Source organism: Nilaparvata lugens, chromosome 5 (genome assembly GCF_014356525.2).
Source record: "Nilaparvata lugens isolate BPH chromosome 5, ASM1435652v1, whole genome shotgun sequence".
Taxonomy (NCBI): domain Eukaryota; kingdom Metazoa; phylum Arthropoda; class Insecta; order Hemiptera; family Delphacidae; genus Nilaparvata; species Nilaparvata lugens.
This window is the reverse complement of record NC_052508.1, coordinates 60,809,324-60,825,072: the sequence shown is the minus strand read 5'-3', so window position 1 is coordinate 60,825,072 and position 15,749 is coordinate 60,809,324. Positions and strand designations below refer to the sequence as shown.

General features: G+C 33.7%; 1 protein-coding gene across 1 annotated transcript in view; it reads left to right on the top strand.

Annotated features, from left to right (window-relative positions):
• The first annotated feature begins 1,506 nt into the window (after positions 1-1,506).
• LOC111048779 (sphingosine-1-phosphate phosphatase 2) overlaps positions 1,507-15,749 on the top strand; it is a 29,159-nt gene continuing 14,916 nt past the window's right edge. Inside the window, exons 1-3 of the mRNA XM_022334755.2 lie at positions 1,507-2,238; positions 4,119-4,282; positions 5,216-5,305. Coding sequence (XP_022190447.2) covers positions 1,854-2,238; positions 4,119-4,282; positions 5,216-5,305 — 639 coding nt within the window. The 5' untranslated portion in view covers positions 1,507-1,853. The remainder of the gene's footprint in view (positions 2,239-4,118; positions 4,283-5,215; positions 5,306-15,749) is intronic.

The following is a 15,749-nucleotide window of genomic DNA, read 5'->3' as shown; positions in this document are numbered from 1 at the left end:
TAAAATTCGGTTAGTATAGTACAGTTATATTTGACAGAAAGAATGAAAGAAACTAATTTTATACTTAATTATTGAATAATAATGAAACGTGTAGTCCTACTACTTTAAATCAGCATGTGGAACTAGTAGATAATAAATTATTGATAAAGTGAGACCTTTGAAATATGAAGTTCTTTTTCTGCTAAGAATCAAATTAACTTTTAATACCTCAACTATACATGCGTCTTGGACGCGCGGAATTTATTTTGTGTCCTCAGAATCTATGATCTCTTATGAGGAGCATCTATTTCGCTCGTATAATTTATCGCATAAAGCTGTGTTCCCACGAGAAGTGAATATAAATACATGAAACGCTTGTAGTGATGCATGAGATATTCAGTATTTTCACACGACCCACGCCCTCATCTGTGCTCTCATAGTCTATCTTTTGGATTCAGTGAAGCTGAAGATGTGGTCTGTTGAGTTAATCCCTATAGGTACCGTACCGGTAGTTTGTTTGGTGCATAATAGAGGCAGGCGAAAGTTGAAGGAAGACGGGATTCCACTCATATAGGGCCGGTTTCCGAGCTCGGGATTTGGCTAATTTCTAGACTTTAAACAGCTTGAGTCAGAAAATTGGCTTTCCGAAACGGGGCGAAGTCGCAGTCATTGTCATAGTCACGTTTGAATTAAATTTCGAAAAACTAGACATTTGTACACAAAATAAAGTAAAGAGAAAATAGTGTAAAGTTTCAGATATTTTGAATTATTTAGGAATGTTTAATTTCATCAAGGAAAACCGTTTCCATAGAAAATGAGAAAATAAAAACTGCGACACTTATAAAAGCTGCGACTACGCCCCATTTTGGAAAGCCAATTTTCTGACTCCAGCTGTTTTAAAGTTTAGAACTTAGCTAAATCCCGAGCTCGGAAACCGCCCCTAAAGTTCCCCATAGAAAATGCATCCTGTTGAGTGCGAAAAAATTTAGCTCGTAGGCTACAACCTAAGGAGGACCCCAAAGTGTCGGTTGCAAAAAATCCGGTTCAATTTTAATCGTGATTAATTTCACAAGAACCAATCAGAGAAGCCTTATTCTTTCAGAAAAAGACATCCCTGATTGGTTCTCATGAAATCAATCACGATTAAAATTTAACTGACTTTTGTGCAACCGGGGCCTGAGTGTTATTTTGTTCTTGCTATGCATTTCATAGTAGCGTCACGGCAAGAATAGTGTATAGCGCTATATATACATCTTTGGCGTCATGGTAGCGTTGTGATGCATGCAGTGAAAGTGGTAAATAATTGGTACAGGGATCAACTCATGAGACCAGATCCGAGTGAAGCCAATCACGCATCGCCTCATTATATATCTATTTATTCCAAATAAATTAATAAATATAATCAATAATTAATTATATCACCGTATTATTTCTTTTTTTTTTGAAGGGTGAGACACATAATTATTTTACTTTTTCTTGTCCTTGAGTTGAAAAAGTATCAAACAGCTGTTTTTACCGGTAGTTAGCAAGTAGCGGCAGGAATCCAAAATACTGAGCGTTTGTCGATTTAATAATTTTGTCTTCAATTTTCAACTAAAGAGTTTTTGTAAATATTTTTTCTACAAATGTTTATTTAGTGTTAGGATCTAAAGTTTTTGGTGGTATTGATGAACCGGGGTCAATAATTTAATTCCAATAAAATAACATTACGTTATGAAAAGATTAATGTTAACGTTTTTAGGTTAGAGTTTGTGCACAGTGTTTTCTGAAGGTACACTGACACGAAAAGTGTTTAAACATGACTAATTTTAGGGGTTAACGTAATGGACAAGAATATGGTTGAGTAAATACTTTCACACAAATTTTTGTATAAAATGTCTAGAATAATAAACTATTTGCGAGATCCTCGCTTAGTTCTTGCCGTTCAGCGTTACTTCGGAATAACAGGTAAAAATTCTACGAAAAAGGACGACGATTGTGTTTCTAACTCTTTAGGACATGGTGATTCAAAAAATTCAACAAAAACAATTGAAAATGGCAGTGTTCGTTCAACGAAAAAACAGAAACCAGATTCAAACAGCCCCAGCGATGAGGGTGACTACATAATTACCAATTTGTTTTGGTATTATCTGTTTGTCTTTGGAACAGAATTAGGAGACGAAATATTCTATGCTACATTCATACCTTTTTGGTTTTGGAATGTTGATGGTGCGGTGGGGAGGCGTGTAGTTATGGTGTGGACAATTATTATGTATATAGGTAAGTATTTAGGCCTACATTTTGGGCTACAATTTCTTTCTTTTTATCTTGACCCAAAAATACTTTCTCTAAACTAAATCTTGATTGTAATTTATGTTTCTTTTCATACTTGAAATATATTTTCTCTGGATTGCTTAAAAACTGGAAATATAAATAAGTACCTAGTGATTATCTAAAGGTGCGTACAGATATACGCGCCGCGAACATGAGCAGTTCACTTTTTAATCAGCTGATGCCAAGCTTTTTATATCTGTATCTTACCGTTTCTGTAAAAATACAGATATAGTCAGCTGATTAAAAGTGAATTCCTCATGTTCATGGCGCGTATATCTGTACGCACCTTTAGATAACTTGAAATAATACTTCAAAATCAAATCAAAATCATTTATTCTTCAAAAAACAAATTTACAGTATAAAATACAACACTTTCACAAAACTTGCCTAACCTAATCCTTATATGACAATTTACAAGACACATTGAGAAGAAAAAATCCCTGCAAAAGTTTAACCTGAGCGCAGGAATGAGTCGCTATAAATAACATAATAACAATATCGAGGGAAACAGGATGTTGAAAAACTACTCTATAAAATGAAAGAAATTAATATTAAATATACAGACAGTTAAAGTTAATTGCAATAATTCGTGAAAATAAAAATGTACAAAATATAAATTACAAATATTGAACAGCAGCACAACTCATGATTATAAAATGATGATAATCATAGCATATAATTTATGTAAACAGTATCCACTATGCTTAGCATATTGAAATTTATATACAATATAAAAAGAAATGGAAAATCACGTAGTTTAATTCATGAATCAGTTCAAAAAACATTGAAAATAAGAGGGAAAGGTATTCACTACAAAAGAATACATTATTCAATAGTTACAAAAAAGTTTGATGTTTGTTATTTCGAAAGGTTATTATAACTTTGGAAGGAGAAAATCTTTGATCAATACAGAAAGTATAGGATGTAAATAAATTTTACTTGAAAGTGTAGGAAAGTAAATGAATTTTACTTGTATCAAAATAGTTTTTCATTGAACTTGTATGCTACAATACATTTATCCAATTCATGCCTAGTTCTACTGTTTAATCTGAAATTGACAAAATCAAAAGGTATATGATTCAGTAGTCGTTTAGCTACAAAGACAAACTGCCTACAGCACACGTCCAACACTGCACGATCATTCTGAAAAGTAATGCTAGATGGTCTCAAATCATACATAGCCTCTCGAAGTCTAAAGTTATTTTTGTTTTTTATTATATATAAGAGAAGACTCTTTGTATATAATTGTCTGACAGTTAATACTTCGAACTCATTGAAAAGATCACTGCTGGGGTAACGTCTTGGTTTGGAAGTAATAGATTTGATTAAAAATTTTTGTATGGTGAATAATTTATTGAGATAGATGTTTCTGGCTCCTCCCCAGGCTATTATACCATATTGCAGTACTGATTGGGCATAAGCAAAATAAACTAGACGAGAAATATCTTTATTCTTTAGCATACCAATATTGTTAAATTTAAAAATTAGATACCTCAATCTTCGACATAAGCTATTTATCTGTATATCCCATCTAAGATGGCGGTCAAGAATTATGCCAAGGAATTTAGTTTTTGTAACACTCGCTATTATCGGGCAGTCACAGTTCACCAATCTGTTACTAAGACAGGTATGTGAATGAATTTTAATATTGTTGAATTGATTAGGTTGGCCGGTTTGATTTGGAGAGAAAGTTAAATAAGTACTTTTTGTGGTGTTTAATGTCAAAGTGTGGTGATCCAAGTATGCCTTAATTTTACTGAGACCATTTTCACTAACTCTTTACGTCTAACGAACTTAAACTCTAATAGGTTTTTATTGTTCATCAGGACAAGGAATCAAAGACATAGTATGCTGGCCGCGCCCTGCCAGTCCTCCAGTTCACAGGTTACAGAAAAAGTGGGTTCAGGAATATGGCATGCCTTCAACCCATGCCATGGTTGGAATCTCCATACCATTTTCAGTGGTCCTCTACACAATGAATCGTTATCAGGTAGGTTGAATTTACTTAAACTAGAGCATAGCAACGCTTGCTCTTTCAAATTTTCCGCTCCCATATTAATAGGTTGTACTACATAGCAAATAAGTGAAATATAAGAAGCGGTTGGCTCCGTGATCGCGCTGATAAAATTATCATCTATCAGAAAAGAAGATCGACAAGGACCAAGTCAGGTCCACTTTTTGACACAGTTAATCCAAATATCTGGTCATGACTAACGAGAGAAGTATAAAGTATGAATATTCAAGCGCCTGTTACTCCCGTTGGTCGGACTTGCGGGGCCGACTCCGTTGAGTATCATTTACGAGTTGAAAAATTGTGGTTCGTAATCCATCTAAAGGAGGTTCACTCAACACTCATCATCATTTTTCCCATTACTCATGCTAATGTAGGTATCCCGTGCATTAATAAAAACTCTTTTGTCTTTTACACTTAATATTATCAAGCCAATGTATAGCATAAAAAATATGACATAGAAGACGTCCGCGTTACCTAGAGGATCCCGATAGAGCATAGAAGATATTAAGTTCCCAATAGAGATGAGTGGAGAGGCGTTTTGAAGGAGGCCAAAGCTCCGAATGAGCTGTAGCGCCAAGGAGTAAATTATGTATGGCATAATCCAGGGCAAGATTAAATCCTTTCAGCCCTTCATGGAATCTACTAGATTGGCAAAACTCAAGGATACTCATATTTTGAGTTTTGTTTTGCCACATTCACAGAGAGCAGAATCTCTGAAAGAAGAAAGAATTGACGTATTTTTTTCAAAATAAATAATATAAGGCCGCTCACCTTGGTGTACTCACAAAATAAACGTATAATGTTGGCAGTGTCTGTAATTAGTTTTGCATAAGTATTGTAATTTGAGGGATTATATATTATGTTACTCTAAATTATCTTCATTTTGTCTAAGATTTGTATTTGTTCCAGTATCCACTGCATTGGGGCCTTGTGATAGCCGTTCTATGGTGCTCAGTTATGTGTATGAGTCGCATCTATTTGGGCATGCACTCTGTTCTGGTGAGTTGATAACAATTTATAAACATTTCCTGGCAATGACCTGGCGCAACTGTGCATTTGATTCAATAGGTATTTCACTAAAGTTTACAGCACTTATTGAGTGCAATACACTATTTTTATTTGTTGTTTCTTCCAATTATAAAATTTATAGTTTTTTTTTTAATTTTTTGACTGATAATTGGACATGACAATTTAGAAGTAAAGCCATGACCAATTTTTGGAACATGCTATTATAGGAACTACACTACGATATAGCCGCCGGTTTTTCATTATTTCAAATATCAGAAAGGGTTTTTCGTCGTGTGCTTTTTGCAGAGACAAACGAATATCCAAAAAAATAGAAGAAGTATTATGTTCTCTTTGCTTGTTGCTAGTTCTAGACTAGACAGACTTTTCAACAATCGATTGATTACGGCCATCTGCAAATTTGTAGGTATGGTTGATGCCTTTGTATTTCCACTCCTATTCACTCACTCTCTCTCCTAGCGCTATCGCTTCTCACACTGTAGGCTACTGTTTTTAGCCCTTGCATGGCTAATGGGATGGGCTACCAGAGCTGACTCTGGCAGCCTCTTAATCGAAAATTGGGAGAGAAACCGTTTTGGACTGAGCCTTTTGTTCTCTCCCAATTATAATTTTATAATAATTAAATAAATCAGTAAATAGATGAGCTCTTTGGTAAACTGTAACATAAGTTTTTATTTATTTAATCTCCGTTAGAGATTCTTTATCAAATTATGAATAGGCATATTCTGTCGACAAATAGAATCATTTGAGATAGAAATTATCATTATCAACGAAAATAAACAATAAATATTATATTAGATAATATAGCCTTCCAGGACAGAAATATCATTATTAACAAAAATAATCAATTAATCACTATTATAATTAGTAGATAATAAAGCATACCAGCATAACTTGAATTAAGTTATTAGTGCATTATTATGCACTAAAGAAGTCTGTAGAAACGGAAGAGTGGCAACAATGCATTACTATCATTTCTTCTGACTTTATAACGCAAATCTCACTATAGATCATTGTGAGCCCATTTTTGTCGCATTAATGATAAAGACTGTTATAAATTTGTATTTTTTGCACTAGCTGCACAATCTTTAAAGAAATCAACTTAAATTGTTCTTAATGAAGATATATTCTGAAACAAGACAAGCAATAAGGTAAAAATGTGTTTTCAGTATTTTAAATAGGCTTCTTGATATACTGATTTATATCACTGAATAGTCACACTGTGATTTGTAAGATGGTTAGTTATTACTTAGCTGCATTTTTAAATACAATCTTGAAGTAATTCATAGGAATTTGTTTATATGGTTGGTGAAAATAGTTTCTATACTACTGTATTTAGGAATTTGTTGATCAGAACATTGTAGCCCAGTCAATGAAGGTCCAAAAAAGCAGTTTCGATCCGAAAATTAAATAAAAGCTGAATTTCCCACCATCGATAGAACCCTCCCAGAGGGTCATTCTCCCAAAAGTCCCAAGAAATCCCCTTGGAGCTTTCCGCCCCAGCCACCTAAAACATGAAAAATGCAGGTAAACAAGGGAAATCAATTATCTCTAAAACAATTGATCGGAAACAGTTCTATTATATCTCATTCGATTTATTACATTATGGACTACAATATTAGTTATATTCATTTTTTCAATAAAACTTTCAGTTCTCTCGATAAAATAATACATATGTAAAAATTTAGGGGGTTTGCGGTTTGATTTTTTGTTTTCTCCGATTAACTTCAAAGCAAGTAGTTTTAAAGAAAAATGAGCCAAATAATAAATGTAGCCATTTTCAATGCAAATCCATTGATGTTTATTGTTATGTATTTGCAATTCGATTTGACGCTGTGGAAGGGGAAACAGTCGATGCGGTACGGCGCGGCTGACTCTCTTCGCCATAGTAAACAGCAAACAGGAAATCAATTATCTCAATTAACCATTAATCGGAGAAAAATCTCTCATATGTCATTCGATTCGTTACATTATGGACTACAATATTAATCGTATTTATTTCCTCAATAAATAAAACAGTTTCTTTGATAAAATAATATATATGTAAAAATTTAGGGGTTTTTCGATTTGATTTTTTTGTTTTCTCCGATTAACTTCGAAGCAAATGATTTTATAGAAAATCAGACAAATAATTAATGTAGCCATATTCATTGCGAATCCATTGATGTATATTTTTATGTATTTGCGATTCGATTTGACGCTGTGGAAGGGGAAACAGTCGACGCGGTACGGCGTGGCTGACTCTCTTTACCATAGTAAACAGTAAAATAGTAGGCCTACTGCTTTCTAAGTTGCGTCTTATTTACACTATGGCGCTCGAAACAATCAATTTTGTCTATTGTTTTAATATGCGATGAAACTAATTTTTACTTTTCAATTCTCTAAAATCATTTTGTTGTTATATATGTGCTAAATCATGCATTCTATTACAGACAAAAATATTGTTTGCAACCGATAAAATATTCATACTATTACATAATGTAATAAATTATTCTATGCTATAGTTTATCATAAGCTATGAATGTCAAAAACTGAGATAAATCATAGATTACAATAGTGTTAACAGTGGCAATTTCTTGAAAAAATCATAGCGTGCAGTGTTTGCTGTTTTCTACAGTTAATATTCAAAACATCCAACATCAACTAATTATACATTGGTCATGTTGAGTTGAAACTTTCTATGATTCTCTCTGTAAAGTAGCTTATCTTCCGTTCTTACTAGTTGAATCTACATTATCTAGACAGTCCAATATGAAAATTCAGTAGATTCTAATTATGAAAGCCATGCAAATATACAAATTAAGGAAGAGTAAGCATGCATAAAAGGTAGGAAAATCATGAAAGTGTTTTACATTCTACCCTCGTAGTCACAATGTTGATCAAGTAGGATAGAAAATATTGAATATTCAATGTTGAAAACCAGATCAAGAATCAAGAATGTTTTATTGTCACAAACAAAATAATTGCATTGACAAAAGTCACTTCATAAGGATACAGTAACATTGATACTTTGTATACAAGTACACGTTATATATATTATAATATTACAAATTGAAATACAAATAGGCTACTCAAATATTTTATCTACGGATAACAATTATTACAGACCAGCATTTCCTCAATTGAATAAAACGCCTATTCCTCAACCATCCTTTCATTGCTCTCTTAAAACTATCAAGATCATAATTCCGTACTTCCAGTGATAACCTGTTGAAAATTTTCACTCCTATATAGCAGTACATTTTTTGTGTTTTGGCAAGCCTAGCACGGCCCAGATCAATCTGACTACCTGTCCGAGTGTTATGCTCATGAATGCTTCCCCTCAAATTGAAAAGATTAGAATTTTGCTTTACAAATATTAAACAATCCATAATGTAAATACATGAAAGTGGCAATATACCATTGTCTAAGAATAAAGTCTTACAGGACTCCCTCATGCCCAGGTTAAATATAGCACGCATTGCTCTTTTTTGACACAGAAACACCTCTTTTGCGCCACTAGAATTTCCCCACAGCAATGTACCATATTGAAGGTGAGAGTGGAACAGTGCGAAATATGCGTTTAGGGTGAGACTAATGCTAGTACAAGATTTCAACTTCCTTAATAGAAATACAACTCTCGATAATCTAGTACAAAGCGCATCCGTATGACTTTTCCAAGTAAGTTTTGAATCAAGGTTTATTCCCAGAAGTTTAACAGACTTTTGTTGACACTTCACACTAGAGCTAAACGTTATAGTTCCAGTTTTGCTCTCATTGACAACCAATCCGTTTGCAGAGAACCATATGTCAGCTCTTTCTCTCATATAGCTCATTATTATGGAATTAATATTAGGAGATATATTGGAGCTAAGCAGAGTGGTATCATATGCATATAGCACTGATTTAATTGGAACATACTTTGGAAGATCATTTATGAATACTATAAACATGAAGGGGCCAAGAACAGAGCCTTGGGGGACCCCTTGTAAAACTTGTTTACAACTGGATCGCTGTTCACCAATTTTAACAAGTTGAAATCTGTCAGAGAGGTAAGATTGTAATAGAGCGAGTTCTTTTCCCCTTATACCATAGCATTGCAACTTTTTAATTAGATCAATGTGGGGCACAATATCAAAAGCTTTACTAAGGTCTAAAAGCAGCGCACTAACCTCATCCCTATTCTCAAAACCCTTAATAATATAAGAAACAACATTTTGCACAGCTTTAACCGTATTCAGTTTTTGTCTGAAGCCATACTGTGCTGCTGAAAACAAATTATTTTTCTCAAAGTACTCTTCAATATTAATCTTCATAATACTTTCCAATACCTTGGATATAACAGGTACAAGCGCAATCGGTCTGTAGCTACTTATATCTGTTCTCTCACCCTTTTTATAAACAGGCAACGGTTACAGTGGTTTTTAAACATTTAGGAAAGATATCATTACTTATCGCTCTATTAATTAGATACGTCAAAGGCTCAATGATAACATCTATGATCTTCAACACAAAATTAGATAGCCCAAAAATGTCTTCAGACTTGGAATTACTGAGCTTAGCAACCATTTAAAATGACAGAGGATATTAGAGATATTATTAATATGAATAATTTAGAAATTAAGGTCCACGAATATACAAGAGTAACTCGAACTTCACAGACAATTATTGATAATATCCTCACAAATATAGAAGGTTGTAATGTCAGGTTAGGTAGCTCAGATCTATCAGATCATAACTATCAAATTTTAGATGTTAAGTTGCAGGGCCAGAATCCAAGCAGAAAAAAAACTTTTGTGAAAGAAATTCAGCAATATGAGCTAGGAAATATAAATTGTTTGAAGCAGGAACTGCTTCAAGAAAATTGGAGTAGTGTTTATAACAGTTGTAACCTAAATTACAAATATAAGCAATTCATTGATACTCTAAGATTTCACATTAGTGTATGCTGTCCAATAAAAAAAGTCAAAGTAAAAAGTAAATTAAACAAGTAGATGAATGGATAACTGAAGATATTCTTACTCAAGAAATATTGTTAGGGAAGCTTATGAGGAATTTAAATTAGTGAGGGATCTTCCGAGTGAAGTCAAATACAAATGTCTAAAGAAAAACTATGCAAAAGAAGTGAGGAAAGCTAAGTGTGAGAAAACAGCTGAAATATTAACAACTAGTACCAATTTTAACTCTGCTGTTTGGGAGGTAATTAATAGAAATAGGAGAGCAGCTCAAAAAGATACAGTTACTAATGTCCCTAGGATAATCGATGAACATGGAAATTATATGGATGATAGTATAGACATTTGTAACTTTTTCAATAAGTATTATCAACAGGTTGCATATAATCTCCAAAAGTCACTGAACACTAATACTTATAATACAACTACATTAAATTCTGAGCCAATTGAAAAGGTATTTAAATTTCATCCATTATCAAGAGATGAGTTGTCAAGAATAATAAAAAATTTGAATAACAAAAAACAGTAGGATTGGATGGGGTCTCAAGCAAAATTTTAAAAGAATGTGAAAATGAATTACTGGACCCTTTATTGCATCTCCTTAATACTTCACTAGAGCAGGGTATTTTCCCTGATGATCTGAAACAAGGAAAAATTTTGCCAATTTTCAAGAGCGGTGATTCTGAAAGAGTTGAAAATTATAGACCCATTAGTATTCTAAATGTAATAAGTAAAATTTTTGAAAGAGTAGTTTTAAATAGGCTATTGATGCACCTGGAAGAAATTAATTTCATATGTGATGAACAGCATGGGTTCCAGAAAGGGAAATCTACTAAGACTGCAATAATATCCCTTGTTGAAAGATTAATAGATATAATAGATTCAGGTGAGAAGGCAGCCGCAATATTTTTTGATTTATCCAAAGCTTTTGATTGTGTGAACCATAGAATATTATTGGAAATACTAAAAACTGTAGGTGTGAATGGTATAGAACTAAAATGGTTTGAATCATATCTCATAGGTAGAAACCAGTGTGTTGAGCTTACCAAGGTGGATGGGAATGAAATAGTAAAAATTAAATCTCAAAAACTGGAGGTCCAGGCTGGAGTACCTCAAGGCTCAATTCTGGGTCCCTTACTGTTTCTGTTGTATGTGAACCAATTACCAAAAGAGTTAAAAGATCACAGAGCTCTGTTGTTTGCTGATGACACATCGCTTATCTTTAACAATTATTTATTGGATAGTCTAGAAATAAATGCTTTTACTGGAGTACAGTCAATTGTCCAATTCTTGAAGCAAAGGCAATTAACAATAAATAGTAAGAAATGTCAATTCCTACAATTCAAAAGTAAATATAATTCAGTAGAGGATAGAGAAATAAATGTGTTTGTAGAGGAAAATGAATTAGACCAAGAAGAGAAAGTAGCATTCTTGGGAATTTTATTGGACAGGAAATTAACATGGCATCCTTACATTGAGAGGATATGTAATAAGATATCATCTGGGGTATTTGTCCTGCGGCAGCTTGCTAGGCTGAATGATAAAAAACTAATGTTAACTGCTTACCATGGACTTATACTATCTCATATTAGGTATGCTATTTTAGTATGGGGTAATTCATCTCAACAAAATATGGACAGGGTGTTTAAGATTCAAAAGAAGGCACTCAGATGTATAGAGAAAGTGAATAGGTTAGACTCTTGTAGGCCTTTATTTAAAAAGCTTGGTCTATTAACTGTGCCATCTTTGTATGTATATGAAGTTGTAATGCATGTGAAAACGAGTGGTGTGATCCAGAATTCAGATGTTCATGAGTATAATACGCGAAACAGAGCAGATTATCATATAATGGGTCACAATAGTAGGTTATTTGAACAAAAACCAGATTATATTGGTAGGAAATTTTATAACAAGCTACCTCAAATCTTGAAAAGTAATGATGATTTGAAGATTTTCAAAAAAACAAATGAAAAAATATTTAGTTGATAGAGCTTTTTATAGTGTACAAGAATTCCTTTCAAACCTAAACTAGGTTGAACTACTTAGTGTTAGAATTATTATGTAATAACATGACTTGTCTTATACTCCATGACTGGAGTCTTTAGGACGTAATCTTAAAAAAAAAAAAAAATTTATGTACATCTGCGGGCTTCACAGCACCCAGTCTAAAGGATTGCAAGCCACACTGTGAATTGATCAATCCAGACGACATCAGAATATCAGAAGCACTAGCTCTGTGATTGATATTACAAGAACAATTATTGGATGAATTTACAAAAAAATCATTAATTTCATCAGCAGATAGGGGAGGAGCCATTTGTGAACCATTTTTTGGCAATCGTCCCGTCTCTGTATTAATAATCTTCCAAGCAGCTTTGAAAATATTAGAGGACTTCACAATATAATCATCATTAGCCTTTCTTTTAGCTGCATTAATTTTATCCCTATAAATTTGCTTTAATCTTCTATGATTTTCTATCAATTCAGTATTGTTCTTGCATTTTTCATAACTTAAATCTAACAGTGTTCTAATTTCTTCCAATTCGGGTGTGTACAGTAGTCGTCCTGTAGCTTTGCCTACGCGACCTTGAACCGGCAGATAGGCAAGGTACCCCTCGCGGGGTGATACGCATGCCGTTGCACTGTATTTGTTTCAGTCTCTAGCGAACTGTCTGCTCGATACTTGTATACGTGCGCATATTTCGTTAGCGTGTGGATATTTTCAAAGTCCCTATTAAAACGCGTTTTTGCGTGTGCGATTGTTTTACTTCTTTTTTTCAGGAGCCGGTAGTGACTACTATTTTTCAGGTAGTGGATTTTTCAAGTGTAGCTGTGTAGCTTACTATGGCCGAAATTCAGACTAAAATTGGTGGTAAAGTACTGCATTCTCAAACAAGGGAAGTTATAAATAATGTGTATTCATTCATGCGAAAAGAAGGCGAGAAACAGACTTTGTCTATCCCTTTATCAAAAGTTAAGGAAGGAACAGCTAGTGCAACCGGTGTATCCAGTCGTACAGTTTACAACATTAACAGGGAATATCAGAATCTAAGAAAAAATTCAAATGAAACAGAGATGAATAGGTCATTTAGCACACCAAATAAGAAAAGGAACAGAGTCAAACCTGTCACTGATCTGGATGATTTCGATCAATGCGTTGTTCGTCGATTGGTTCACGAATTTCATGTCAAAGAAAAACGGTTTCCCACTGTTGAGTTGATCAGAAGGGCTATGGTTGAAAAAATAGGTTTCAAAGGAAAAGAGAAGAGTGTAAGAAAAATTTTGAGAGGTCTTGGCTTTCGTTGGAAGAAAATAGAGAATAATAGGAAATTTCTGATAGAACGCATTGAAATTCGCGAAAAAAGGATTTCCTACCTACATGCCATCAGAAAATTCAGAGAGGAGAATCGTCCAATTATTTATATGGATGAAACTTACGTTCTTTCTTCACATGTAGCTGCGAAAACATGGACAGATGGGGATAGTAATTTGACTAGGACAATTTCCAAAGGACAGAGGTTGATTATTATTCATGCTGGGGGAGAAAGTGGTTTCGTAAAAAATGCATTCATCATGTGGAAAGCTGGACAAAGCTCTGGGGATTACCACGAACAAATGAATAGGGAGAACTACATGAGATGGAGAGAGGAAAGATTAATACCTAACATTGAACCAAGAACAGTTTTAGTAGTTGACAATGCTCCTTATCACAATATACAGTGCGATAAAGCTCCCACGTCTAATTCTAAAAAAGCTGAAATGCAACAATGGTTGGAGAGGAAATGTGTACAATACTCATCTATGATGCTTAGGCCCCAATTGTACAAATTAATCAAGGAGGTGAAAGGTAAAAATAAGAAATTTTTGATTGATGAAGTGTTAGGTCGTCATGGTCATACAGTTCGAAGCTTACCTCCGTATCATCCTGATTTAAATCCGATTGAACTGATATGGGCAGAGGTGAAAAATCATGTTGCTACGCATAATGTGTCTTCTAATTTCAAAGATGTTGAAAAACTGTGTTTGGAAAAGTTTTCGTCTATGGACAGCAGTGATTGGATTCCAAAGTGCAAGCATGTCGAAGAAATTGAAGAAGAATATTTGAAGCAAGACGTGATAGTGGACGGGATGATGGATTCTTTTGTGATTCAAGCTAGTGATTCGGAAACGTCTGACAGCGATGAAGACAGTGATACTTCGTTATCTGGTCTGGAGGAGTTGGATTGAGCTAGGATGATTCATTTCATACGATCCTTGAATCATTCAAATAATTTATGTTTTCAATTATTCATAAATTAATTAAATACATCAATTATATTCATTCAATTATTATTTAATAGTTTGACTGAATTGTTTCCGATAAACTATTTTATGATTATTACTCTTATTGACTGTTCTATCAATAGCTGAACCATCAGTCTGCTGTACAGATACGACAGTTGTAGCCTAGTAACGACAGTTGAGTTGGTATATTGTAAGCCTCGCAAGCGCATAAGCGCCGGCTCAGCCTAATAGATATACGCGTAACTTAAACGCTCTGCAGAATCTCAGCGGAAATAGAATAGAATAGAATAGAATTTATTGGTCATTCAATATTCACAAGAAATACATTGACTTTGTCAGATTACATTTTGAAATCAAAATTCATACATAAAAATTTAATACATAAATTCATAAATCACTATTACTACAGGAACTGCACCCAGTTAATCAAAAAGAAATCATTCACAGTATACAAACATTCATTAATCAACACATATTTTATTTTATTTTTAAATTGTGCATATGTGAGTAACTTAAACTTGTCAGGTGTGGAGTTGTATAGCTTTATTGACATGAAATGCCAGTTTCTCTGCGATTTGGTATGGCTGTATTGAGGAATTCTAAGTCTATGTCTATTTCGTGTATTTAAGTTATGGTGATTATTATTTGAGTCATATTTTACCAAATTTTTTTGTACATAACAAAGAATATTAAAGACATACAGAGATGGCAATGTCAGTAAGCCTAGTTCAATAAAATGCGGTTTACAATGAGCATTGAGAGGCAAATTACAAATGATCCTAATAGCTTTTTTTTGAAGGACAAAGATTGAATTAGCTCTTACACTATTAGCCCAAAGCATTATTCCGTAAGATAGGAGACTTTGTATGTGTGCGTAATATATATTTATCAGCACAGGCCTATCAACCGTTACAGATAGTCTACGAAGCATATAAAGGCCTTTAGCAAGTTTACTAGACAAGAAATCAATGTGTGCCTCCCATGATAGACAAGAATCAACCATAACACCAAGAAACTTGATAGGCGTCGTGTCCTTCTCCTTTCTAAAATTAAAAATTATATCCGAGGTTTTATCATTATTAAGAGACAGATTATTAGCTGCACACCAGTCCTTTAGAATACAATAACTGTGATTCCGTTCTCTTTCAAGATCATCTTTGGATGGACAATTTATTTTCAAACCTAAGTCATCAGCAAAT